The sequence below is a fragment of the Nannizzia gypsea genome, genomic scaffold, assembly GCF_000150975.2.
Source record: "Nannizzia gypsea CBS 118893 supercont1.1 genomic scaffold, whole genome shotgun sequence".
Classification (NCBI taxonomy): Eukaryota; Fungi; Ascomycota; class Eurotiomycetes; order Onygenales; family Arthrodermataceae; genus Nannizzia; species Nannizzia gypsea.
This window is the reverse complement of record NW_003345201.1, coordinates 1,163,559-1,188,915: the sequence shown is the minus strand read 5'-3', so window position 1 is coordinate 1,188,915 and position 25,357 is coordinate 1,163,559. Positions and strand designations below refer to the sequence as shown.

General features: G+C 48.6%; 12 protein-coding genes across 12 annotated transcripts; 6 read left to right on the top strand and 6 right to left on the bottom strand.

Moving 5' to 3' along the window:
- Positions 1-152: 152 nt before the first annotated feature.
- On the bottom strand, positions 153-1,165 carry MGYG_00431 (GTP-binding protein engB; the record flags this gene model as incomplete). Its single annotated transcript, XM_003176295.1, has 2 exons — positions 153-531; positions 600-1,165. The coding sequence occupies 2 exons, from the start codon at positions 1,163-1,165 to the stop codon at positions 153-155; spliced, it is 945 nt and encodes a 314-aa protein (XP_003176343.1).
- Positions 1,166-1,495: 330 nt separating this feature from the next.
- On the top strand, positions 1,496-2,123 carry MGYG_00430 (AP-3 complex subunit sigma; the record flags this gene model as incomplete). The annotated part of the gene is made up of 2 exons (XM_003176294.1): positions 1,496-1,564; positions 1,632-2,123. 2 exons carry the CDS (start codon positions 1,496-1,498, stop codon positions 2,121-2,123), a joined length of 561 nt encoding a protein of 186 aa, XP_003176342.1.
- Positions 2,124-3,629: 1,506 nt separating this feature from the next.
- MGYG_00429 (hypothetical protein) lies at positions 3,630-4,500 on the top strand (the record flags this gene model as incomplete). Its single annotated transcript, XM_003176293.1, has 3 exons — positions 3,630-4,145; positions 4,223-4,404; positions 4,470-4,500. 3 exons carry the CDS (start codon positions 3,630-3,632, stop codon positions 4,498-4,500), a joined length of 729 nt encoding a protein of 242 aa, XP_003176341.1.
- Positions 4,501-5,096: 596 nt separating this feature from the next.
- MGYG_00428 (60S ribosomal protein L8) lies at positions 5,097-6,073 on the top strand (the record flags this gene model as incomplete). Its single annotated transcript, XM_003176292.1, has 4 exons — positions 5,097-5,127; positions 5,149-5,223; positions 5,301-5,810; positions 5,873-6,073. The coding sequence occupies exons 1-4, from the start codon at positions 5,113-5,115 to the stop codon at positions 6,071-6,073; spliced, it is 801 nt and encodes a 266-aa protein (XP_003176340.1). The 5' UTR covers positions 5,097-5,112.
- Positions 6,074-6,859: 786 nt separating this feature from the next.
- On the bottom strand, positions 6,860-9,742 carry MGYG_00427 (spindle pole body component alp14; the record flags this gene model as incomplete). The annotated part of the gene is made up of 4 exons (XM_003176291.1): positions 6,860-6,898; positions 6,967-9,346; positions 9,412-9,620; positions 9,686-9,742. The coding sequence occupies 4 exons, from the start codon at positions 9,740-9,742 to the stop codon at positions 6,860-6,862; spliced, it is 2,685 nt and encodes an 894-aa protein (XP_003176339.1).
- Positions 9,743-10,955: 1,213 nt separating this feature from the next.
- MGYG_00426 (CMGC/SRPK protein kinase) lies at positions 10,956-12,235 on the top strand (the record flags this gene model as incomplete). Its single annotated transcript, XM_003176290.1, has 3 exons — positions 10,956-11,466; positions 11,524-11,675; positions 11,798-12,235. The coding sequence occupies 3 exons, from the start codon at positions 10,956-10,958 to the stop codon at positions 12,233-12,235; spliced, it is 1,101 nt and encodes a 366-aa protein (XP_003176338.1).
- Positions 12,236-13,006: 771 nt separating this feature from the next.
- Positions 13,007-14,914, bottom strand: MGYG_00425 (epsin-1; the record flags this gene model as incomplete). The annotated part of the gene is made up of 4 exons (XM_003176289.1): positions 13,007-14,361; positions 14,417-14,637; positions 14,705-14,774; positions 14,842-14,914. The coding sequence occupies 4 exons, from the start codon at positions 14,912-14,914 to the stop codon at positions 13,007-13,009; spliced, it is 1,719 nt and encodes a 572-aa protein (XP_003176337.1).
- An 872-nt stretch (positions 14,915-15,786) lies between these two features.
- Positions 15,787-17,593, bottom strand: MGYG_00424 (anthranilate synthase component 1; the record flags this gene model as incomplete). Its single annotated transcript, XM_003176288.1, has 4 exons — positions 15,787-17,108; positions 17,167-17,240; positions 17,308-17,456; positions 17,582-17,593. 4 exons carry the CDS (start codon positions 17,591-17,593, stop codon positions 15,787-15,789), a joined length of 1,557 nt encoding a protein of 518 aa, XP_003176336.1.
- Positions 17,594-18,171: 578 nt separating this feature from the next.
- MGYG_00423 (hypothetical protein) lies at positions 18,172-19,013 on the top strand (the record flags this gene model as incomplete). Its single annotated transcript, XM_003176287.1, has 2 exons — positions 18,172-18,659; positions 18,731-19,013. The coding sequence occupies 2 exons, from the start codon at positions 18,172-18,174 to the stop codon at positions 19,011-19,013; spliced, it is 771 nt and encodes a 256-aa protein (XP_003176335.1).
- Positions 19,014-19,222: 209 nt separating this feature from the next.
- MGYG_00422 (hypothetical protein) lies at positions 19,223-21,401 on the bottom strand (the record flags this gene model as incomplete). The annotated part of the gene is made up of 4 exons (XM_003176286.1): positions 19,223-20,941; positions 21,007-21,155; positions 21,221-21,237; positions 21,352-21,401. The coding sequence occupies 4 exons, from the start codon at positions 21,399-21,401 to the stop codon at positions 19,223-19,225; spliced, it is 1,935 nt and encodes a 644-aa protein (XP_003176334.1).
- A 1,257-nt stretch (positions 21,402-22,658) lies between these two features.
- MGYG_00421 (transmembrane protein 115) lies at positions 22,659-23,868 on the top strand (the record flags this gene model as incomplete). The annotated part of the gene is made up of 2 exons (XM_003176285.1): positions 22,659-23,044; positions 23,136-23,868. The coding sequence occupies 2 exons, from the start codon at positions 22,659-22,661 to the stop codon at positions 23,866-23,868; spliced, it is 1,119 nt and encodes a 372-aa protein (XP_003176333.1).
- A 605-nt stretch (positions 23,869-24,473) lies between these two features.
- MGYG_00420 (50S ribosomal protein Mrp49) lies at positions 24,474-25,256 on the bottom strand (the record flags this gene model as incomplete). The annotated part of the gene is made up of 2 exons (XM_003176284.1): positions 24,474-25,049; positions 25,218-25,256. The coding sequence occupies 2 exons, from the start codon at positions 25,254-25,256 to the stop codon at positions 24,474-24,476; spliced, it is 615 nt and encodes a 204-aa protein (XP_003176332.1).
- Positions 25,257-25,357: the final 101 nt, after the last annotated feature.

Sequence of the window (25,357 nt, the reverse complement as noted above, 5' to 3'; positions counted from 1 at the left end):
CTATATGATGACCTCAAAACATTTGCTCTCGTACTCCTAACACTGGCAAATATGAACATGAATAAAAGCTAAAGTCCACCTACTAACCGTAGAAGGTAATGCAAGAATAGAGTATTCCTTCACCCAACGGCCCCTTCATTGGAGCCGCGATATTAGGATGGTTGATAGCCAAAGCCAGCAGCTTGTAGAATAGTCCACTGCAATGCATCAATTCCCAAGGGATGTTTATTATGGCCTTCACCAATCCGAATTTTGTTACTGCAAGCCAAAATGTCGCCCAGAGGCGGAATTCCTTCTTCTCGAGTGGGAGTAACCTCCTTTCTGATTCGAGCAATAATATTTCTAAACTGCTTCAAACTAGCAGTACGATGCGCCTTGTGGTCTCCTGCCCTTCCTTCAGTTATAAAGTGATCGGCTTTACTGACGATAATCTGGTGAGGGATAGTAAATTCTCGAAGGATGGAGAGGACTTCCTTATCCGAATGCTTGACACCAGCCTTGCACTCGATAATCAGAAATACTCTTCTTAATCTGGCGAGATTGAACAGAGTCAGATCATCCCACAATCACCATCAAAAGGGAAACGAGAGCCTACGTACTGTTTTCTTTTACTTAGGTATTTCATCAGCTCATGTCCCCATTCTGGTCTACTAGCTTTGCCGTAACCAGGCGAGTCAATTATATTGATCTTTGTTTCGCCACCTTTCAGTCCTCCGACTCCAAACGCATTCATAGTTTGTGTCCGGCCGGGTGTTGCTGACGTATAGCAGATATCCTCCCCAACCAGCATGTTAATTACTGAGCTTTTGCCGACATTAGATCGGCCCATAAACACCACCTCCGGGGTATCTGATTCAGGAATTTTTCGGAATAGGTTTGTCGTCCAGAGATGAATAGGTGAATGTTTTGATTTGGCAAAAAACCGCCTCGCATACTCTAGTTGTTCGGATACTGGAATGGTAGGGTCTCTGTAAGAGCAGTAATCTTCTGGTTGAAGTTTTGATCTCCAACTAGGCTGCTTTCCTAGCCTCGAAGCCTCCTCTGTAGCGGGAATTGCACCATTATCGGGCGCACTAGGTTTCGACGGCTGTCTTTTCGATAGCTCTGGGAGTATAGGATTAACGAGGCGTCTGGAAATGCGAGTGAACGCGGGGCGTGAAGCCATTATCTGGTTGGGCTGTTCATGGATCGAGAGGGTTTAGTATATCCCGTTGGAGATCTGGGATGAGCAGTAAAAGTGGTATAGAAAACGAGTGTAGTATAGAGCAAAGTAGTTTGAATGCCTCGCGAGGAATCGACGAAGCTTCAAGTTTGCGATATCAGGACGAGATGAGAACAAACAAGACAAACAGCATCAAGATGCCAAGAAATGCTGATAAAGCTTCGATAACACAAGCCGAACATCGCAGTAAGACTTGAAGACAAGAAGAGAGCAGAGCAGAAGACAACTGAGAATACACTCTAGCTACACAGAAGATAAGAAGATAGCGCAAAGATGATTAACGCAGTGCTTGTATTCAACAACAGTGGTCAACCAAGACTAACAAAGTTCTATACTCAGCTGGTAACTATGAATCTACATACCAGCGGGATGCGCCTTGGTCACCAGCTAATATGGGGATGATAACCAGGACACGCAAACCCAACAGTCCCTCATATCACAGATATACACTCTTGTATCGCAGCGTCCGGCTTCAGCGTGCAATTTTCTTCCACTACCCCCGTTACTTTCACAAGGCGCGAGCACCAGCTCTTCAGGCAGCCACTCCGATGCACCCACCCAAATCACATACCGAACCTACGCTACACTCTCTTTTATCTTGATATCTACATCGACAGAGTCTCCTCTCGCGCTGATAGACTTGATCCAAGTTTTTGTTGAAGCCCTAGACCGTCTCTTTGAGAATGTTTGCGAACTTGACCTTATCTTCGGCTACGAGACGATGCATGCAGTTTTGGGAGAGATGATTGTTGGTGGCGTGGTGATAGAAACGAACCTCGAGCGGATAGTCCAAGGGGCTAGAGCGCTAGAGGGACCACGAGGAAAGAGAAAGGTCGTTGATAGTGCTAGCTCTGCTATTGGACGGTCAGGAATTCCCGGTTTAGGAGTTCCTTGGAGGTGAATATGGATGGCATGTCGGCGGCCCTCGGCGGCCTTCGGCGACCGCCTAATGGAGTTTAATTGGCGTTCAAACTGGATGGTGAAAGGATGGCGACGGTTTTTTTTATTTACAAAGATATTTGGTGTTTCCCGAGGGCTTCGCCAGCATATCGGGAATGCAGCAAGAACAAGTCAGCCCATTCGACGAGTAGACGAATTATTCCGACGATGGGGTTAATGGCTTCGGATACAACTCTAATTTAAGACATCGAAGAGATATTCGACGCTCTACGGCCGCGCTTCCAGCTGCTCGTGCTCCGCAAATCGTATGGCATATGACGCCTAATATGATATCACCCTCTATATCACCTGCCATTCACCCGAACCCGCAGGTCCTAAACAACATTTTCATGGATCGTTCGCTACATGTAGCTATCGAGATTGGGAGTTTAGCCGACAAGGCTCGGTAGATATTCAAACGTAGGCAGGTTTCTACGGCCGACCTCTTCAACTGCCCAACAACCAGTACCTTTTACTATGTCTGTGCCAAATGGCAGCCCATACTTGCATGGTCCAACCTGTCTAAGACTCGTATCAAACCCTTTAGCCTTGATACATAGTTATTCAATGCCTTGTCCTCCCCACAACTTGCCAAGCATGATCTTCAGAGTTCACGATTAGTTATTTATAGGTATCGTTTGGATACGCCATTCGTTGATATTGCCTATCAGAGCTATCCTTATGCTATGACATAGTTGATATCCAAAAGTATCCCGGCTATTTCCATGTGGCAGACAAGGCAGACTATGCGAGCAGCTCCAGCTAGAACGGCGCCCCCTTTTTTGGCTCACGGACCAGAATCCGTCATATGCTGTCTTATCCTGCAAGGTTATGAGGTGAAAGAAGTACCTACATCATAGCTTCCAATTAGCTTCAGCTATAGTGAATCTTACGTATGCCGAAATTTGGTATTCAATGGCAGCCAGGCTTTTGGAGTTCCACTAACTCCATCTCTCACGGGTGAAGGGCTTATTGATAGCGGAGGGTAGATATTTTACCCCGTTAGGCGGGTATAAAACCCTAGGGTTATTTAGCCAGTCAAATTATCTACTTTGGCCTCGGGGCGAGGATAGAAATGAATATCCAAACACACTAACCTACAGTCTCCATTCTGAACTCACTCGAGCCTGGCTACGTCTCCACTACTCTAGAACACCTAAGGCGATATGCAGTGCTACATTGGAGAAACCCAAGACGGGATACGGGGACCGTGTCTCGTATACCACTCATACATGTTAGGTAGGAAGAAAAGCCATGTCCGTCTTCGAAGCTGGGTTTTAGGGTTAGACTATCATTCAGGAAAAGGTTTAAGCCATAACTGCTAAGAGAAAGAATCATCCGTTTTAGAAACGTTCATGGGTATCTATGCCAAAATAACGGGTCTCGTCGAATATAAATACCACTTGGTTTTCTCCCCTTTAGAAGCATCATTCTACTACCAACCAGCAGATAACAAACAGCCTTCACCATGAAATTTACCCACCTTATCACCTATACCATCCTCACCCTCAGCGGTGTGCAGGCAGCCAAAATCAATGGACCTTGCACTGGTGGCGGAGGTGCCCCTGGAACCTGTATTTCCACTTCCAGCTGTACCAGAGCTGGCGGAAAATATATCTCCAACGCCTGCCCCGGTCTTCCTGCGGACATCAAATGTTGTTCCAAGACTTCATGTGGTAATGGCGGCAACTGTCGTTTCGTCTCCACCTGCTCGACTGGAAACACCCAGGCCGGCCTCTGCCCTGGTCCCACTAACTTCCAATGCTGCCTGCCAAAAGGAACTGGAGGTGGGACATTCCCTCCGCCAAAGTTCCCAGCTGTTGGCAGATGCAAGAAGACCGCTGTGGATGGCGCAAAGAAGATTGTAGCCGCCAACCCGGGTAAGGTCAGAGAGATTTTCTGCATCCGAGACTGCCCATGCCCAAGCAACAGCGAGCACTGCTGTGGCCTTGCAACCGACATGATGTGCACATCTGCGGGCGGCGTAAGTTCCTCCCCTCCCTTCCTAATGGCAGAATGGAGTAGGAAGGCTGTAAGTTAACATGACATGCCACTGTAAAGAAACGCGACAGAGATGCATTTGGCCGCAGCATTGCTGAGTGGGTTATGAACAACCGCAAGAGCCTCAATTTGATGTATGTCATCTGGGGACAGAAGATCTGGAACCCATCCAGAGATGCGGTTGCCCCTTGGTCTAAATGGAGGCAGATGGAAGACCGTGGCTCCATCACCGAGAACCACTGGTAAGTTCTGAATACTTGCCGCATGATCGGAGTCGCCCTGTTCCTCTGTTAACTGGGTATCTTAGGGACCATGTCCACGTTAGTTACAACGGTTAAATATGGCCGCCCGCGGCGGGTAGTTTAGTTCTACACCAAGAACATGTCATGTAGTTGAAATATTCATGAATATATGCAAAGTGTACTTATTCAATAAGTAGCAAACAAGGAGTACTCATTATCAAGTCGGGCTTTTGCATCATCTTCAAGGATTCAAGATGTCCCTTTCTCTCTCTTTGGCGTCTCCAAAACTATATCACGTGATTAGGGCTTGAAATCTTGGCATCGGTACTCGGAGAAATAAAAAAGCGACAGGTTTTCTCACACAAACAACTTCTTTTTTCGGCGTCCAAATATTTGATCTTCGTTTTTCGCACTTTGACTTCTTCATCGCCAGAACAACCAACGACGCCGGTATTCCTCGACTCGACAACATGGTAAGAATACAGTATCCTACGTGAATCCTCAGATCCTCTTCTCGACCTCCGTATACCCCGTTGAGAGCACGACTCAAAATGGGAGTGTCCTGTCGACAGGTCTAATTCCGTCACACCGCGCTGCTCTCCAAGAGCCAGTGAAGGAGGCGTTGACTTGGCTTGAGGTGACGGGAATTGCAGCAATGCAATAACCGTTATCCTCTTTAGAGATCAAAGAAGATGCGATGCTTAGTGAATGCATTTCGCTAATGTCCTCTTTTCTCAATGATAGCCTCCAAAGAGTGGAAAGAAAGTTGCTGCCGCCCCCTTCCCACAGGGCAAGGCTGGCTCCAAGAAGGGCCCAAAGGTGAGTTGATACTAATATCTTTACTCGATGTTCTTCAAAGGTACGACCTGTTTTGTACTAACTGACAATTTTTTTAGAACCCTCTCATCGAGAAGCGCCCACGCAACTTCGGCATCGGTCAGGACATCCAGCCAACCCGTAACCTTAGCCGTATGGTGAAATGGCCCGCCTATGTCCGCCTCCAGCGCCAGCGAAAGGTCCTCAACCTCCGTCTCAAGGTCCCACCAGCGATTGCCCAGTTCCAGAACACCCTCGACCGCAACACTGCTGCCCAGGCCTTCAAGTTCTTGAACAAGTACCGCCCTGAGTCCAAGGTTGAGAAGAAGGAGCGTCTCCACAAGGAGGCTACCGCCATCGAGGCCGGTCAGAAGAAGGAGGACGTCAGCAAGAAGCCATATGCCGTCAAGTACGGTCTTAACCACGTTGTTGGTTTGATCGAGAACAAGAAGGCTTCTTTGGTCCTCATCCCCAACGATGTTGACCCAATTGAGCTTGTCATCTTTCTTCCTGCTCTCTGCCGCAAGATGGGTGTCCCATACGCCATCATCAAGGGCAAGGCCAGACTCGGAACTGTTGTCCACAAGAAGGTAGGCATATATTTTATATAATACTCTTGTCTATCAACATCTACTAACGACTGTGTCTTTAGACTGCTGCTGTCTTGGCCATCACTGAAGTCCGTGGTGAGGACAAGGCCGAGTTCGCTAAGCTCGTCTCTGCCATCAAGGAGGGATACAGCGAGAAGTACGAGGAGGCCAAGCGCCACTGGGGTGGTGGTATCATGGGCGCTAAGGCCCAGGCTGCCATGGAGAAGAAGCGCAAGGCCGTTGAGAATGCCATCAAGATCTAAGCTGCCTAACGGTCCTTAGCTCTTCCATCATGTCACTCTGAGTCAGGTCATGGAGTTATAGGTACGGGAAATGGCATTCAAAAAGTTGTCTTTTTCTCTTCTTTTGCGGATGCGGGTAAAGTTGATCCTCCCGGGAACACAAGAAAGATCTTGTTTCTCCTAGTTTTAGAAATGAGACGCATTTCTCGCCCTCCAACGACCTGATTCCTTTACCAAGGCCTACCTCCTGTTTTTATATTTTTTTGCATCTTACATATACCCATGTTAATGAAATGAGGTCAACGGTTTTATGAAGACAAGTGTATGCATGCTTATAAGTTAGCCGTAATAATCGTAACCCTTTTCTACTGATGCAATCATGGTGTACAATGCTCTAAATCCTAAGGTCCATATGGATACCTCACATTCTCTCTCTGGAGTAAAATGGAAATCTGGGCTCTTATCAAGTTGCCGTGGGCTAGCCGCCGTTGAGGAACTATATTTGTTCAATCCGCAGGGGAAGAAAAAAATCCATGAAAAAGAAACAAAATTATGGAAAGGGGGAGAGAGAGAATATTAATAACAATTAACCCATGGCCCGTTGTTTCCCCCATTGTTTATGCCTATACCCTCATCATATACGCATTGAGAATCAAAAAAGAAAGAAGGAGAGAAAAGACCATGCGGAAAATATGTCGAGAAATTGAATAGTGAACTGAATGGGTATTTCATAAAACAAGCTGGAGAACGGAACATGTTAGGGGATGGAGAGAGATAGTGTATATCCGAGTAGAATTGACGGATAGACTAATGCGAAGGAGGTGGTCTTGACAAGCCTTGTCTTGCCTACATTTTTGCGTTAGTTACTATATAGGTAAGGAACAATGTATAAAGGAACATGATATCAAGCTTACCTTCATCTGCTCTATTCTAGCCTTCAACTGGCTTGTCACTTCCGCGGCTCTCTTCCAATTTTCTGATGGTTCGATTGATACGGATCCATCGCCTGTAGGTGTTCTCGAAGTCCTTGCCGGGCTACCCCTGCCTGAAGAGTATGCAGACCCAGCTGGTGGGCTAAACTTTCTGCGGCTTGAGAACCCAGCGCTCAAAGCTGGAGAAACCATACCTGTGTTCTCCTTTTCTTCACTCGGGCTTGATGAGACAAAGCTTCTTGGCCGCGCGCTTTCGAATCTAGATCCCATGTGAAGGCTGGCCCGAGAGGGAGTCCCGTTGATACGATGCATATCATCTTGGTAGATGCCTGCATTATCGCTGATGCCCATATTGAGGCTCATGTCAGGTATAGTCATTGGCGGACTGGATGCTCCCGCTCTCATAGCACGCGAAAGCTCTCGTTTCAGCCTCTCGATCTCTCGCTGCTGCTTTTGAACGCTTTGTTCTGCGGTCTCTGCATCACCTCGTGCTCGAACTAGTTGAGTTTCTTTAGCCTTGATGCTTAACACATCTCGTGTATGGTCTTCTATCAGCTGAGCGTTTTGATTTTGAAGTTCATGGACTTCAGACGATAGTCTTGATCGCTCTGCTCGTAGATCTTCAGTCAACTTAGATAGTCTTGCATTTTCTGCTCGAAGTTCTTCCAGTTCGGCTCTTTCAATAGCAGATAAACCAGTGGGAACTTGGGCAATTGGTTGCTCTTGGACAGGCGCACTTGGTTTGCCTATCGGGCGACCAGCTAGGCCTCTGCCACCACCGCCAATTCCAAATTTAGGAGGTGGTGGAGGAAGCGCCGCTGGGTCCTCCATTGGAGGTGATACCACGCGACGCTGTGGTGAAGCAGCACCACCCGGTCCGCCCAGTTTGGCTTTCAATTTCAATCCGGATCCGGGAGTAGCTAGGCCACGAGGGGCTCCTATCTTGGGGACAGCCTTCTTCGCAGGTGCTGGTGACGCGGGAGGTTCGCTTGGGGCGGCGGCGGCGGAAGGAGCAGGTTTCTTAGCACCCAGTGGCTTCTTACCGATTGGTTTCTTTGCTGGCGTAGCGGTAGTTTTTGGTGGGCCTATGATGGGCTTTGGCCTATCCTTCGCTTTAACCTCTGCCGTTTCAAAGAACTCTTTGATCTTGGTCTTTCGAATGTCATCTAGTCCATCCAGATATGCGTTCATTGCGCGTTCACCCATAATCTTCATGAGAGTTCCCAATATTTCCGCACCTCCTGATCGAGTGACTTCGCTTGAATCTGTGAGGAGTTTCGTTCCTGCCTCAGCTATCGACTTGACTTCCGCCTTCGAAGGTACATCTCTGGTAGTTCGTAGACAGCGGACTAGGAACTTGAAGGTTTCCTGCTTCACCTGGGGATTCTTGTGCTTTAAGAACCCAAGGATGTCTTCCAGGCACTCGCTCAAGCTTGTGCACGAAAACACGGCATCTAATCCTTGGCCTAGTGCGGCTGATACGGCGGCCTTCTTCTCCTTCAGTCGTTCCAACATTGGCGGCATCACAACAGCGCGGTATTTGGCAAATGCCCGTCGAAGTCCAGTTGCGATCGCACAGATACAGTTCGCTGCGACTGTCACTACCAAGACATTCGCATCTTTCATGCATCTCCCAAGGTCACCACAGAGCTCGTCAAAATTTCCCTCTTTGATCTTTGGAACATTGACAACCTTGTATAGATCGTCCAGGGCGTCCTTCCGGTCCTTCCACTTGGATGATGCTAGGTTCTGGTGCAGGTCCTTTGGTGCCGCTGCTATTATGTCCACTGCTTCCACTAGATCATAGACATCGACTTCACCATCATCTTCTATACCCTCACCCTCCGCATCATCTCCATCTTCAGCGCCAGGATTTGCACTGGCTTCAGCCATGGCTGCTTGTTGTGTGCGGGTAAACCGTTCCTGCTTGGGAGGAGGGTCCTGCTTCACTTTTTCAAATTGTTTCTCTAGGTCCTGCTGTTGCACCGGTTTTAAGTCATTCCAGAAGGTGGCTTTAAGGGCTTCTTTGAGCCATCTGTAAAGCTCCACTGTCAAGTTCTGGGCCTCTCCTCTCACGTTCTTATCTGCATGGCTGAAAACTTTTGGCAGAGCTTTCAGAACCGGCTTTGTTTCAACCACTTTGATGCCATAGTTATGATACACAGCGGTAAGGGCTGCTAGAGCAGCAGCCACCACCTTTGGTGTCTTATGCGAGAGTGCAGCGACAAGCTCTTCAACAACTGGTTCCGGTTTATCAAGCTCGATAAAAAGCAACAGCGCTTCGAGTGCACTCGCTTTTGCAGCGGGGCGAGTCTGGGGAAGGCCCTTTTCGATTATAGGTGCGGCCGTAACAGTCCGTGTTCTAATAACCGTGATAGAATCAGTCAGTAACGCGTACTGTGTGTAGTCTCTATAGAGCCAACACACCTGTTGCAGGCCTGGTAGCCTGAATATTGTAAAAAGGAGCAATATGCAGCAAGGCCCTCCTGCTGAGCAGCAACGTTCGTATCCGCGACAACACCCTTCCAAATAGACGGATCTTGTAGGAACGGTCGAAACACTGGAGCGTCTTCATCTGGGGATATTTCAAATTGTTTTTTGGCCTCTTCGTAGCCCTCTTTCCGTACTTTCCATATCTAATGCAGAATTCGACCAGTGTCAATTGTTTGCTCTGTGTGCAGGGTGCCGCGTCAAAGCCCACCTTATGCGCAAATCTTTCCGTAAGAGGGAGAGAGGAGTAATCCTCTTGGTCGGCCATGGCTTCGCTTTGTGCAAGTATCTATGTGTATAAGGATGGTCTGGTTCAGCCTGTAAGGAATCATTCAGCTGTCAGTCAAGATAACACAAAAACGGGGGTATCCCCGGTGATGAACAGCCAGGAATGCCGCTAGCAACGTACTTTCAATATCAGCAACCGTAATACCCGTCAAGACGTGAAAAAAATGCGAGTGTCTATCTGCTTGGTGGGATGAAACTGGCGGTGCGCGGTGGTGAATGCCCGACGGTAGCGGGCGCCGCAGATAAACAAACAACTCTACGGATAAACAAGGATCGAGTCTCCGGTCTGGCAGCTCGTAAGGCGAGTAGAAATAGTGGAATCAATAGAAGAGAAAAGGACTGTCAGGCCATGGATGCTGCTGGCTTAATCAACCGTGAGTTGTAGTTTATAATCAAGGGAGAAGAAGGAGAAGAAAACAAAAAGGGTTGGTGGATGTGTGAATTTTCCTCTTTCGGTCGAGGCAGCAACAAGCATTTTGTGGTCCCTTTTTTTTTTTTTTGTATTTCTTTTATGCTGGCTTCAACCACCAACTTCGACTGCGACCTACAACAACAACAACAATCACACTATGACTTCAGCTACAAGTCTACAGGTCGACAGGTCGACAGGTCTACAAGTTTACGTTTGGATTTAATGAGATAAACACTAAACGCGTCTTCCATGGTTCGTGCTGAGGTACTGAGTTATTAGCTATATTATAGTTAAATAGCTCCGGGTTTGCCTTCGAAGCCACCAACCAAAGACAAAGCTGCGTATTATCGACTTAACTTCGCTCTGTGGCTATGATTGTGGAAGAAGCTCTCATTCATTATTCCCGGTGTTTCCCTGCTTCTTTGACCGGCCGGGTGGCTGGTATGCAGGGTATACTCACATTTACCGCAACCCCGAGACGGATTTGCCGTACAGCTTCATGAGGCTTCCTCTTCAGCAACAAAAGCGATAGACCCCTTCTTTTCCGGTCTCATGGCCTGGGAAGAGTTCCTTTATAAGGTTGTTATCCTAAAGTTATTGGATAAAGTCGATTGGAAGAAGTTTCTCTTTTCCTACCGTATTATTTACCCGTGCAAGCATGAGACGGATATGCCGTCCAGCCTCATGGAAGCTCGCTCCTCTTCGGCCACGAAGATCTCTGTTTGCATATCACTCAATATTGATATCAAACCGGCACTTCACTTGGCAGCAACCTGTAGCTATGTATTGCTCTAATCCTGCTTCAGATCTAGAGACTCATTGCAGATACCAATATATTGATGACGTTGAAAAGCTGGAAAGATATAAACCCGGCGGCTATCATCCGGTCCTCATTGGAGATGTACTTCATAGCCGTTATCAAGTTGTCCATGAGCTAGGATATGGGACGTATTCTACCGTTTGGCTTGCATATGACCAGCAAAGGGCAGCGTATTCTGTGGTCAAAATCTGTACTGCTGATGCACCGCTTCGAGAAGTCGAGATTCTACATCGGTTGACTAAATATCGGCCTAATACCCAACCTGGCTTGGCTATTCTTCCTACGATTCAGGATGACTTTGAGATCCAGGGCCCAAATGGCCGTCATCGATGCTACGTTAGTCAGACAGCCAGCTGCAGTGTAGCAGACGCGAAATTCTGCTGTTTTTTTAAGATTCCCGTTGCTCGTGCCGTTGTTGCGCAGATGATTTTGGCTGTTGAATATATCCATAGCCATGGATATGTTCACGCTGGTAAGCTTGCTCGTCTGGTCTATGTTTTAATCATCTGCGCTGACAGAAATGTCCTAGATCTTCATCTTAAGAATTTCCTTTTCCGCTTACCGTCTAGTTATGATAAGTTCTTGCCGGAACATATATACAACCGGTTCGGAGAACCTTGCAAGGCACCTGTTGTACGTCTTGATGGGGAACCTCTCCCCCCAAACGCTCCCATATACGGAGTCATACTAGCATGGCTAGGAAAACATGCAGACCACATTCTTCCTAACGAGGCAAACATTATGTTGGTGGATTTCGAGGAAGCCTTTAGCCCGGAAACTGATAGTCGTCCCGGTGAAGACAGCCACGTTCCCCTCGCCGTCTAGCCGCAGAAGTCCTCTTTGCTCTAGGGAAGAATCTCTCTTTCGCATCTGACGTCTGGGCTTTGGCCTGTGCAAGTTGGTCTATCTTTGGAATGCGGTCACTCTTTGATGGTACTCTGGCGACAAAAGATGATATAGCTTCACAGCAAATTGATACCCTCGGGATTTCGTCGCTGCCCCCAGAATGGTGGGCAGAATGGGATGCGCGACACGAATACTTTGACGAAGGAGGTCAGCTTCTTGGAAACCGCACTGTATTTCCGCCTCTTGAGCAAGCATTTGAAGAAGAGAACAATCTCTACGAAGGAACGAGGGGATTGACGTGTTCAGTGAAGAGGAGAAAATGGCTGTTCTGGCTATGCTTCGGTCGATGCTCGTTTTTTAGCCTGGGAAACGGGCTTCTGCGAGATCTTTGCTGACATCTGAATGGATGACGACGTGGGGACTACCAGGACTAAATTGTCTGCAGGACAATTGATCCGAGAAGGATGGTTTCCAAGATTCTACAATAATGTTAAGTACGAGAAGGAGTAGCTTGCCTACTGCGTATACATACCAGGTGGGTAAGACACGAGAGAAAGGGGGGGATAGATCTGAATGTTTCTTAGAAAGGAAGAGTAGAGGAATAAGGAGACTTTTAACACCAACAATCACCCTTTGGATAAAAGAACCCTGGAATAGGAGAACGAATAGAATTATAGGTAAGACATATGCACGGATATATAGTTTAGAAAGGGATGAGGGGAGGAGCCGGGAGAAAAGGGTCAATTTGAGGAACGGGGTAAAAGCTTCATATCGGGGGACATGATATCACATAAGTGGAGGAACGTTATGGGCAACGGATAGAACGTAGCGGGTGAGATGTGAGAAAAAAAGGGTAAACCAAAAAAGGCACTCAAAATGTAATTGAATCACTCGCAGGTATCGAGAGGCAGAGAAGAACGAGGGAAGAAGAAAGGGTTGGCTTGGTCGACGTGTCTATAAGGGCCGGAATAAGTAATAATGGTCTTCCAACGTCGTCGTATCGCCGAAATCGACTTGGTGAAGGTTCCGCTGATCCTACAGCCGCAAGAGTCAAACCAGGCAGGCATACAAGACCACCATATTGATAAATGAGAAAGAAAAAGGGATGAAAGGGGTAAAGACAAAAGAAATTTGTTGGCTGCGTGTGTGAATGGATGATGAGGGAATCATAGGTCAATGAGGTTGTTGCTGCCCTGTTGGTTTGGACGTGCAAAGCTCTGTTGAGAGCCAAAGCCGGCGTTGCTCTGTTGCTGGGGTGCACCAGTGAAGTTTTGGGCTAGGAAAGGGTTGTTGCCGGTCCTTGAGGCTTGAATGTGATTAAGGCCGGATCCAGCGGAGTTGACGAAGACACCCGGTGCGGTATGTTGGGCGGGGATACGTAGATCGCCGACGTTACCAAAGGTGTCTTGGCCGTCGCCGGTGGCGAGGAGCGCGTTAAGGCGGGCATGCTGTGGGTTTTGATTGATTTGTTGCTGGTTGTTCATGGGCTGGAATTGTTGTTGTTGCTGCTGCTGCTGCTGTGGCTGAGGTGTCTGGTAGTTCATAATGGGGTTGTTAAACTGGGTTGCCGTTTTCTGCTCTGCAAGAGCGTTAAGAGACGGCGGTCCGGTCTTCTGTACTTGAGATTGCTGGGCTTGGGCGCGTGTGAAGGATGATGCGAATGGATTGTTGGATCCGGTTGGTGCTGGCTTCAAGGCCTCTGCCGTCTTTTGCTGATTCATAGCCCATGGATTATGGGAGCCAGGCTGAAGGAAGTTGTCCTGCTGCTGGGGTTGCATCTGAGGTTGCATCTGGGGTTGCATCTGTGGTTGTTGTTGTTGTTGTTGCTGGCCAAACAAATCATTTCCGTACGGGTTACCGGTAAAGGCAGTTTGTTGCGGCTGTAGAGTAGGCTGAGGCTGTAGGAAATTTTGCTGATCAAAACCGGTTGGTTGTTGTTGGAAGCCATTGGGAAAGCCATTGTTGAAGCCAGTCTGCTGGGGCTGGAACCCAGTAGGCTGTGCATATTGGTTGTTCAAAAATCCTGTGGACATTGGTTGCTGGGGGTCAACTGGGTTGCCAAACCAGTCCACGGCACCCTGCTGCTGGTAACCCTGGTTGTAGCCGGTGGGCTGTGGCTGAGCTGGCTGAGGAGTCGAGTCGTCAAAGAGAGATGCAGCATTGCTTTCCTCAAGCTCCCGTTTTCTCAGTTCTTCTTCCTCTTTGCTGAGTTTGATGGCCTTGGCAAGCTCGTCATCCTCTATATCTCGGGAAGCATTCTTTTCTCGGCGTTTCTTATCTTCTTCTGCCTCATACTTGCTTGCCTCTATGGCCAGTCTGTATTCGGCGTCTTCGTCGTCGGTAGGGCGGTGAGGGCGCTCTCGTCGACGTTGGCGGTGTGTCATATCACCTCCCTCGATGCCTCGCATGCCGTCGTCCATGCCCGCGAATCGTGACTTCCATAGCTTTCTATCAGATCGTTCGCTCCTCAATCGCTCTTCATCAAGCAGCAGAGAAGTGAGCTCCTTCGCGGCAACCCGGACTAATAGCGTGGGTTAGCATAGGCACATAAAGGTTGGATATACGCAGAAACGTACCATTTTGGCCAACGTCACGCCCTTCCTCGTCAATATACTGAAATTCACGGAGAGTTTTGATAATGTAGAGGTTCTTCGTCGCCCAGGTCACTACCTGTTCTGAGCCTTCGTGAAGGCAGTAATCCACGACCTTGAGAGATTTCAAAACATGCCGCCAATTCTTTCCCTTGTCGTTTAACCGCTTATCCAGCATCTCCACGATTTCGTAGAATTCATTCGGGCTAATCCAGAGAATTGAATCAGTTACCATGCCGTTCAGAACGGTACAGTCTTTTGGCAAACACTGACCTGTTGAATGTTAGAGCGGCAATTTCGGCCATCTCTGTGCCCGTTGGGCCCCAAGGATCATTACTGGTGGCTGTAGAATAACTGTTAGTATCCCGTAGGTACAGGACATTAGCCAGACAGGTAGAAAGAACTCGTACCATTCCGGACCTTCACCTGTACTGCCGAATAGCCCTTGGTGACATTCTTCACGCTCCTCACAACCTTCGACATCCTGGCGTCGAAATGTCCGGTCCTTCTCGGGAACCGGCCGACGTGAAAAGGGAGAGTATAGCGGGACTGAGGGGAACCGTTCTATCGTGTATCTGAGAGTCCTCTGAACGTAACGACGTCGCTAGGAAGAAAAACAACTGGAGTGTTGCGTAGTGCGGGCGATGCGCTCGTGAGATGCGCACGCAGGGAGGACGAGTTAACTAGTTAAAACGGAGACGTTTGCGCCTTCAGTAAACCGGTCCAGTCCACTTTTCTTTTGTTTCGCATGGGAGTGTCAAAAGCAATGTTATCCTCTCCCTCCATGCACGGCACAGGCAACGAAGACGATGGTTTATCTGCCAGTGCAGTCCATGACGTCCGCTCGCGTAGATGGTCGTGGAGCAGATAAAATAGCTAAGTGAACTTACGTAGTCGGGCCACTGGAGGGAACTTGCCAAGCCGGAACCCGCTGAGTGACGGAGAACAAGGACGCAGGAGAAGATGTCTTTGCGGCAGCTACAGCAGAATAAAAGCAACAGAAGAGCGTAAGAAGAAGACGAGGCAGACGAAGACGAAGACGAAGAAAAAGTCTTTATTTAATGAAGAAGTCGAAAAAGCCGAAGTTGGTGAATATTTTTTGCCTTTTGGTCGTTGAAGCCGCGGAAGAAGCAGAAAAGTGGCTGAGTTGGTTAGGCGGGGTGCTGACTAAGCTGTCCAGCCACACCATATATAAACCATAGACATCTATGAAGATAGGGGTCGGATAGGGGTAGAGGAGGATGAAGATAAGGTGGATAGGATAGATAGGTCGGATAGGGTAGATGATGCAGATAGATAAAGATGCAGGGAGGATGGAGATATGTAGATATGTAGATAGATCTAGTCGGGTTGCACTATTTACCTGCGGACTCCTTCTCCAGGGCGAGATACAGCTCCTCTGCCCCCTTTATACACTGGACGTTTGCGCCCAGCTTGTTTAGGGTCTCGACATACTCATCATAAGGATCAGAGTCAAAGACGATGCCGCCGCCGGCCTGGAGATAGGCAACGCTGTCCTTCAGAACCATCGTCCGCAGCGCAATGCAGGTGTCCATGGCACCGTCGATAATCTCCTTTCCGTCTAGGCTGCTGCGGTTGTATCCAAAGTACCCGACAGCTCCAGCATAGACACCACGTTTCTCACCCTCCAGCTCGGCGATCAGCTGCATGGCTCGTACCTTGGGTGCGCCGCTGACCGTGCCAGCTGGGAATATAGACCGGAATGCGTCGAATCTGGTCTTCTCTGGCCGCAGGACACCGGAGACCTGAGAGACCAGGTGCTGGACGTGGGAGAACTTCTCGACGACCATCAGCCGGTCGACCTGGGTGGTTGCTGGGTCGCAGACACGGTTGACGTCGTTCCTGGCCAGGTCGACTAGCATGACATGCTCAGCACGGTCCTTTAGGCTGTTGCGCAGCTCTTCCGCAAGGCTCTCGTCTTCCTCGGGGGTTTTGCCTCTTGGAACAGTGCCAGCAATGGGGTGGGTGATGATTCTGTCTGCTTCCTTCTTGACCAGCAGTTCGGGACTGGCACCGACAATCTGGAAGTCGGCGCAGTCGATGTAAAATAGGTATGGAGACGGGTTCACAGATCTCAGGTGTCTGAACAGGTTAAATGGATGAAGAGTGGTAGGCCGTGTAAGTCGCTGAGATGGCACAGTTTGGAAGATGTCACCTTTCCCAATGTGCTCCTTTAGTCTGTGGACGTGGCCTTCGTACCCTGCCTGGCCGATGTTCGAAGTGTAAACCTGGTCAGGCTTGATCGGAGGCTGTGGAGGCATGGGCACCTTGGGATCTAGCAGTTTTTGAATCATCTTCTGGAGTACCAGCTCGGCTTCCCCGTAGGATCTCTCTATTTCTGTGTCGTCCTCTGGTACACGGAGATACGTTATCACTTTGATAACCTGGAAGAAGTGGTCAAATGCAACGATAGTGTCGAACAGCATAAATAGCGACTCGGGTATGCCTAGTATATCCTTCATGGGGCGTGCAGTCTTGGGTTCAAAGTACCTCACGCAGTCGTATCCAACGTATCCAATCGCTCCTCCGGTAAGCGGTGGCAGCTTCAGTCCAGGAACAGTCGCAACACGGCACTGAGAGATTTCCTTCTCAAGCAGCGGTAGAGGGTCACATTCCGGCCCATGACCAGGTCCAGATACAAGCACATCCTTGGGGTCTAGACATCACCACGCATTAGCCATGTATTCACCCACGGTGGGATATTAAATACGTACCCGCTCCAACGAAGCTGTATCTGCCGATCGTCTCTGTCGTCGCCGCACTCTCGTAAAGGAATGACCGTTTCGAGCTTGAAAAGTATGCTATTAGCCCTCAATTGTATAACCAGAGGTCACAGACTGCCCGATCGAACTCACTCTGCTGAGATCTTAAGGTATGCGACTGTGGGAGTCAGAAGGTCTGCAGGTATCGACGCCGTCACCGGGACCATGTTCGGCGGGTTCGCGGACCCCCTTGACTGCGCCAGGACATCCTTCACAGCGTCAAGAGACGGTTGAGCAGTAACCTATACACCCTCATTAATCGTCCTTTTCCTTTGCCAGGCAGATACACAGTCACTCCAGCTACTTCAGCCATAGCGTCGTCACTAGCTAGCCGTGGGGCTTGGAAGGGCATTATATATGTACATACCCTTGGAGCCATCGCGAAAAAGCGCAGCGGAACTTTTCTTCTTAAATAGCTATTCTTCGGCTTCCCTAACAGCTTCAGGCGACTCTGACGCAGGATGTTCTACAGCAAAGGAAATTGAATCGCGGGCTGGAGGGGAAAAGAGAAGCCTGCGAAGACCAAATTATTGAGACCTGCGCGGGATTCTAACCACGACTAATCCAAACTATGGCTCCCTCTTGTCGCTCACTGACTAACGTAGCTGACTAGTTTAGCTGGGACCAGCCCTAGAGAGGAGCCAAAGCTATAAATACAACACGGCGGCGGCCACTCACCGAGCGAGAACCCTCGTACAGCTTTAGTGGCATCGTCCGATCTTTGAGCTTCTTGTCGCTTGGTGCATATATCAGAAATATTGAATTATATATCATTGGTTGCTTGATTTACACGACAGAAAAACGGTTGAAAGTCAAACTCTCACTCGGGAGAAGTGAACAATTCGACAGGAAAAGGGACAAAAGAAAAAAAATTTACATATGCAAGACAGGGTAATCTAAGCCAACGCTTTATTCTCTCTTCTCTCTCCCTCTCTTTCTCTCTCTCTCTCTTTGCCAATGTTGCCGAAGGCTGGAGGCGTAGAGAAGGGACCAGGTTGCATCGAACAGGGACCAGGGTTGGATGTTGGCGAGATACGAGAGAACTTGCGACTCCTGCTGGATCTTAGCTCACAGCTTCCATCTGAGACAGTTCTTTCGCCAGACGATTCCACAGTCTTTCGCGACTCTTGCTCGGCGCTGGAGAAGGTGTTGACCGCGCCCACACGGGGGTACGATGACACACTATATCGATCCTCAGATAGAGTGGATTCACTAGAAGACGTTGCTGCAGACCATCGCGAAGAAACCGCACATCCAGGAAACAAGAGGGAAGAAGCTCGTCAATATGGCCGTGAACTTTCATTGGTACTGAACCGTCTGACAAAAGCAAACGAGGATTTCCGGCAGCGGAGAGTCGAGCAGCGTCAAATCCACGACCAATACCAAATCAGAAGCGAAGAGTTTTCGGCCCGGGTCTCTGAGCTGGAGGATGAAGTGAAATCGCTGTATGTCCATATTGATGCTCTCTTGTCCGTCCCTATTCTCTGTCTAGTTTTCAAGCTGACGATAAAGCCAGTCACGATGAGGTGTTTAACATCACCATCGAACTGGAGTGTATGCGTGGCACTGTCTCTGGACTTGACTCCTGGTTAAGTCACTGGAAGAACCAAAACAATAGTGACGGCCATTTAAACTCCGTTTTGAAAAGGCCAGCTAAACCGCGAGGCAAGAGCTCAAAGTACTTTGAGCAGCTGGACAGGCTCCAAGAGCAGAGAGATGGCCTGATAGACGGGATAACCGCCTGGATGCGAGGATGGAACGACGCAACAGACGGATTTCAGGCTCGCTCAACGAGCTAGGGCTGGCAGTGCCTTGCACCACCCTCTAAGCTTCTCTCTCTCTCACCCTCTCTTCCCCTCCTTTGTGTTGTATACCAATAGTGTAATATTAATTATCGTCCGTCAGATGTCGACGGATAGGAGAGGGGGAAGGTCAAACGGAGTTAAACGGGTTGTCAATGTATATATTAAAGGTCGGGGACTCCTGTTTATAAAAAGTAAGGTTGATATTATCGTTGAAGGTTAATTATTGCAATCTGCACGTTGACCGTTAGTAGGATGAAAATCATAATTAGGGGAGATAAGTCAGCCCATACCGTGTTCCCGAAACCAAGAGCCAACTTCTTTCCGTCACCATCCCACGAAAGCGGGCGATCGAGGGCAGATTGGATGCCGTTAGTATTGCCACTAGTTTCATCTGGGCTGGATTCATCCTTTGACCCATCTTTGGGAATAGGCCAGCTTGCCATTGGTGTACCTCCCCGTTCGGCGTTCCAAATGAATAGCTTATCCTGACTGGCTGCTGCTATAGCATAACCATCTGGTGAAAATGCGGATGATAGTGCTGGTAATGAAGGTCCAAGGAAGAGCCGGTGGACACAACTGGCAGTTTTCGAAGTGCAGTCAATGCTCCAAATCTTTAAAGTCTCATCCATGGAGGAAGTAGCCAATATTAGCGCAGGATCCTTTCCAGTCCCATTGACGAGAGCTTGGGGACCGGAGTGAGGCTTTGGTAGCGGTCTGAATTCTAGAGATGTAATTATTCCATGATGTGCTGATTCAACTTTTATGTCGTGACTAGGTATCCAGATATTGGATGTCGTAGCGGACGTCGATACGGTAGCAACCACACTCGATTCCTTCCACTGCGTCGACTTGATCAGCGTCCATGGTTCCTGAGCATATTCATCCCAACGGAAGGTTTCGGATAATTCAATCTCGTTCGTGATGCGGAATTGGTATACAGCTCCATCTCCACAGGCGTATACCTCTTCATCTTCAACCCACAGAACCTCATATATAGCACCATCAATAATCTGGCTATTGATATACTCTGTAGCCGATATCTCCTTGTCCCACATTAACAGCTTAGATTGGCTGCCATCCGATACAGTGAAGATAATGCGGTCTCCGTTTCCAGACCATCTTAGTCCAGATATCAAGCCCGGCATGCAAGGTAGGGATTTCACCATCTTTCCCTGTGGGCTATAAAGAACAACAGTGCCCTCAAAATCGGAGTACGTCGCAACAGCTAGTGTTTTACCTGATGGTCCCCACTCCATGGCGGTAACATTTGCTGTACTGGTTAGTACTTCATGCCCTGGTGCAGTCGATGAGCGTTGTCCTGTTAGTTTCCAAAGCCCGCAATATGACTCTGCACTAGCTCCAAACAAAAGTGAATCACCAGGCCGCCAGGCCGTCTTCATCACATGGTTTTTGGCACCAATATCTAGCAAAACGGCGTTAGTTGTCAAATCGATGGCCTTTGGAGGTGCGATTTGAACTCCAACACTCTGCCCGTTTGTTAACGTGTAAACGGGAGTGGGCGGTGCAGACATGCCGATGTCCCCATCAGCGTCGATCCCTGGTTCAACTGTGGGCGATGACGGCCGTGAGGGTGATTTCGGGGTCTTAGAGGGTGTCTCCTCAGGCTGTTGCTTGTCAACTGCCATGGGTGCGTCGGATGTCATTACCGTATCGCCGTCTTCATGATCATCTCCATCGCCGGTTTTACTGGCAGCTGAATCACCTTGAATGTGTCCATTGGCCCAAGCTTCTTGACCAGTTTTTCGAGAACCAGCAGTCTTTGGTGATGAGGGAATGGAATCTCCATCACCAGCAGCGATCCCGTTAGCCACGCCTTGTTTGTCTGCTGCCTGAGGCGAACCGGGCTTGTCCAAAAGAGGCCCAAAAAAAGGCGCTGGTACTTCGGGTATTATGTTTCCATTCTTGGTATATCTGTAAGTACTTGATGGTCGCCACCGCTCTCTGTACCACATAGGGATGAACTTACCGGGTCTACTGATCGTTCAAGGTCGTGATATTGAAGACCCTTTTGTACTAATGATACAAGAGCGTGTGATTGTATGTAGGGAGCAAATGGCAGGTTTTGTGGATTAGGATTCCATGCCCGTTGGAGCATGACAGCTGCTTCTCCATGGCCTAGAACGAGGGTTTAGCTTAGCTACGAACATCCACCGAGACGGCGATTTCATGTTCAAACAAACCTGATTCTTGCAGATACCTATAGGATATCAAGAATGTCAGCACTGCAAACTGTCGTCGTTTACACGCGACGGCGTACGTAACGTCGCGCGGAAAGTGACAAAACATGAAGCCAAAGAAAGGTAGTACCGACCTCCATATTAAATAATTTACATGGTGAGAAGTGAGCGCGCCACCCGCCATGGCGATTATTCATATACCACGGTGAGGTCAATGTTCAGATATTCCAGATTAATATGGATGCTGACCATATCACAAATAGAAGCTCGGAGCGCAAGAATGCTGAAAGAAAAGGAAAAAAAGGAATTGGGCGAGCGAAGATGCAAGCAGGGAATGCGAAAAACTGCCGCCGCTAAAAAGAGCGAGATGCTCCGAACTTAGGTCGAGGCCCTTCCAAACCCTACCAGAAACTGGGGAAGCTGTCGGTCGAGCTGGTGAAGGAGGCTGGACTGTGTTGTCAGACTGTTTGTCTGTCTGTCTGGGCAAGAAAAAGTGGTGTGCGCGGTCAAAAAGGGCGGCAGACAGAAGAAGCGTTGCGGAAGCAAGGTTTTTGCTGATCCCAAAGGCGGAAATGTTCGAAGCAGGAAGTAAAATCGGGACAAGTTTCGATGCCAACGCGGAGAGGCAAGGATTCAACCATTCACAAATGCTGATTTGTGGAGGGTTGATCACGAAGCTGCTTGCTGGGCCTCAAGGTTGCGCAGTGGTTTTTCCTCTGGTGGAGCTCTCAAGCCCTACCAGCTGGTCTGGCCGTCTTGCGCAAACTCGGGATCTCGTCGGGAAGGAAGAGCCTGCAAGTGCTGAAGCGCCCCAGGACGGTTGAGGTGTGTTGTCTTACGAGCCGGAGAATATGATCATGCGCTGCGACTGCGCTGGGAGATTCGGGATGGAGAAATACAGCGGCAGTTCGCAGTTTGAGCGCGGCTTGGCGCAGCAGTGGCGGCTTGAGCCCCTGCTTAGATAAGCGCCAGGGGACGAGTGAGCTCAGAGACGTGTTTTCCCCTAGGATCGCGGTGTGTTGACAGCTGTAGACAGTGTAGCGGTGGAGTGAGTATGGTAAGATACGAGAGTGAGGAAGCTGAAGAAGAAGAAGAAGAAGAAGAAGAAGAAGAAGTTGAAGTCGAAGTTGAGGTTGAAAGGAAAAAGAAAAAGATGAGGTTGAAATGTCCGAATTAGGCACGGGCGGATTTATGCATCACGTGACCGGTATAAGGCCCAAAAATGTTTATGCCTTTTGAAGATCAAGATAGACGAACAGAAAAGAAAGAGCAGCAGAAGAACAAGAGAAGGAAACGAAGAAGCAGAAGAAGAAGATAGAAGGAGAGAGGATAAGACGGACGAGGTGACCAGACTGTCCATTCTCATGCCGTACGCCGCGAGCAGGCCATCAAACCCCATATTCTGCTCTACACACGGCCGGCCTTTGTGTCCATGACCACCATGCTTCGAATCAACATCCCCCCCGTCACCCGCGCGATCCTCACAAGCATAGCAGTGCTGTTCATTCTACATACGGCGACAAGATACAAACACTATGCTGCTGGTAAATCGTCGTCCTCTGTTGCTGCGGTGCCGTACTTCCTGGCCGTTCCGTCAAAAGTCCTCTTCTATCCATGGACGCTTCTATGCGCAACCTTTGTGGAACAGAATATTGTCACTCTCCTGATTAACGGAGCAACGATATTTTACGGAGGGAAATATTTAGAACGAGCCTGGGGCTCGAGGGAGTTTGGGAAATTCATTCTGGTGCTTGCACTGGCCTCGAATTTGTCCATGGTGTTTCTCTATCTGGCCACGTCCGCAATTCGCGGCAAGCCTGAGATTGCGTATGTAATTTTTTTCGGTGTTTTCGAACCTTTTGAGTCTTTCTTTAATAGTATTTTATAACAAGCTAACTTTCTAATTTTTCGTTTTTAGTATGAAAGGAATCGGCGGGGGAATTGCCGTACAGTCGTCGTTTCTTGTTGCTTTTAAGCAGCTAGTCCCCGAACATACAGTCACCATCCTCCGTGGCCTCGTTAAGATACGAGTCAAGCATTTCCCAGCTATATTCCTCCTTCTCAATCTTATCGGTGCTCTTTTTCTCGGGACGGATGTTGCATTCCATCTCAGCTGGCTTGGGCTACTCATTAGTTGGACATTCCTCCGATTCTTCAAATACCAGCCTGATCTCTCGGGTACCTCCACCAGTGGCCGGGGAATTAAAGGCGATGCTAGCGATACTTTTGCTTTTGCATGCTTTTTCCCAGATGCACTCCAGCCACCTATCAACTTTGTTGCTGAGCAAGTATTCGCTATTCTGGTAGCGATCCGTATCTGCACTCCATTCTCAGCGGAAGACGTTGCTTCTGGGAATGAACAAGTATTGGCGCGTGGAGAAGCTGGTCTTCCGAGTCTGTTGAACAATAATGTCCGTGGGACACCTAGGTCTGGAAAGAGGGAAGAAGCTGAACGACGGAGAGCCCTCGCACTTAAGGCCTTAGATCAGAGGCTACAGTCTGCAAGCTCAAACAGAGCAGCACAGCAGCCTGCGGCGTCTTCTACACCATCATCCCAAACTTCAGCTCCTGCTGCAACTCCCACGGCACCGGTAGTTCCCGCTGGTGAAACAATGTTAGGTGAAACCAATTATACCCCTGACCGCGCCTAATGGTCCTCACAAGTACCTCCTACCACACATATGCCATGAACTCACTAATGAAACACTCTGCATTGAGAATACCTATTTTGATTTTTGGTGCCATTACCACTATAAACCACCCATCTATTCACCCCCATTCAGCTACCCCTCATATTGCATGCCCCTTTCCCCATCGCATATACCTTGGGCTAGGCTATACTTTGTACATTGTGTTAAATTTTTTTTTTCGCCTTTTAATTGCGCTTTTGCAAAGTTGCAGCTGGATGTTAGGATTTCCCGCTTGTTTCTCCTCCCTTTTTTCTTCCCTAGAAGTTTTAACTTATTTCATTCCCCAATACAAGTTCCGCTGGAAGCACTTGTACATTACTGCCAAAATCGGCCCAGTGTCTGAGTTATGCGTTTCTATCAAGGCAGTCCGATATGCCAAGTTCTAATATACAAACCAAGAAGGAAAACCAACTAACTCCTTGCCAGCATCGATCACTCCCGTGGCAACATTCAGCAATCTCCCTTTTCGGAAGTACTGATGTGAATAAAGTGAAAAGGAGTAAATCAACATGTAAATTACAGGATAAAGAGGGAATAGGAAAGGAAATCGGGGTTCATGTAGCTCATTACTCTTCCCTCTGTTTGGCAACTGCTGCCTTTGCAGCCTCCAACATGGCTTCCTGGTCCTTTCTCGCTTTGCGAACCATGGCCACCCGCTGTCGGTCGATCTCACTCTGAGCATTCAATTGCGCTTGTAGTTCCATCTCTTTCTTATCCTCTTCGTCTATTGGGACATTCTCAGCCTTGGTTACTGATTTGAAGGTCGCCCATATCTGTTCAACGTCCTTGCCTTTCACATCAATGACCTTAACAGTCTCCGATTCTGTGGGGGGTGGAGCATAGCTATCGAGAGTCCCTGTTGTTGCCGCGGCTGCTCCATCAGCAGGTTTGGCAGAGTATATGGATAATATGGCAGGTCCAGCTTCGTCGTCTAGTTGTTTAACCGTCATTCCCACACCGGGGTTGTAGTATTTTAATCGGGGTAGACATAAGCGCCAAAATTTCCGGGCACCATGGTGACCTTCGTGCATGTTCTTGTAATATGTGAGATGGAGACGGGTTACTTGAGGTATGGTCGAAGTTCCATTGGCTGATTGAGAGGGTAAAACTGCAGCTCCAAGACCGACTCTGATATGTAGAAGCTGCCCATCACAACCATTAGAGATTAGCTTCCGTTTCAATTGACATTATACCGCGAAGAATTCGTCGAATTTCATGGCACAACATCTAAAGCATATTCACATACCCTCTGAAGGGATGGCGTTAAGGTCAGTATATCATCTAAATTCAAGACGGGAAAAAAAACGTACAGCTTTCAAGGCTCTCATTCTCCGAAGAATTGAAACCATTGTGATAGGTTAGAGCAGGAATCCTCCCGCAACTGCGATTTCCGTATGTCACCAAACAAATAATAATGAACAAGAAGAGTAACGAAAAGATCTCTTGTTTT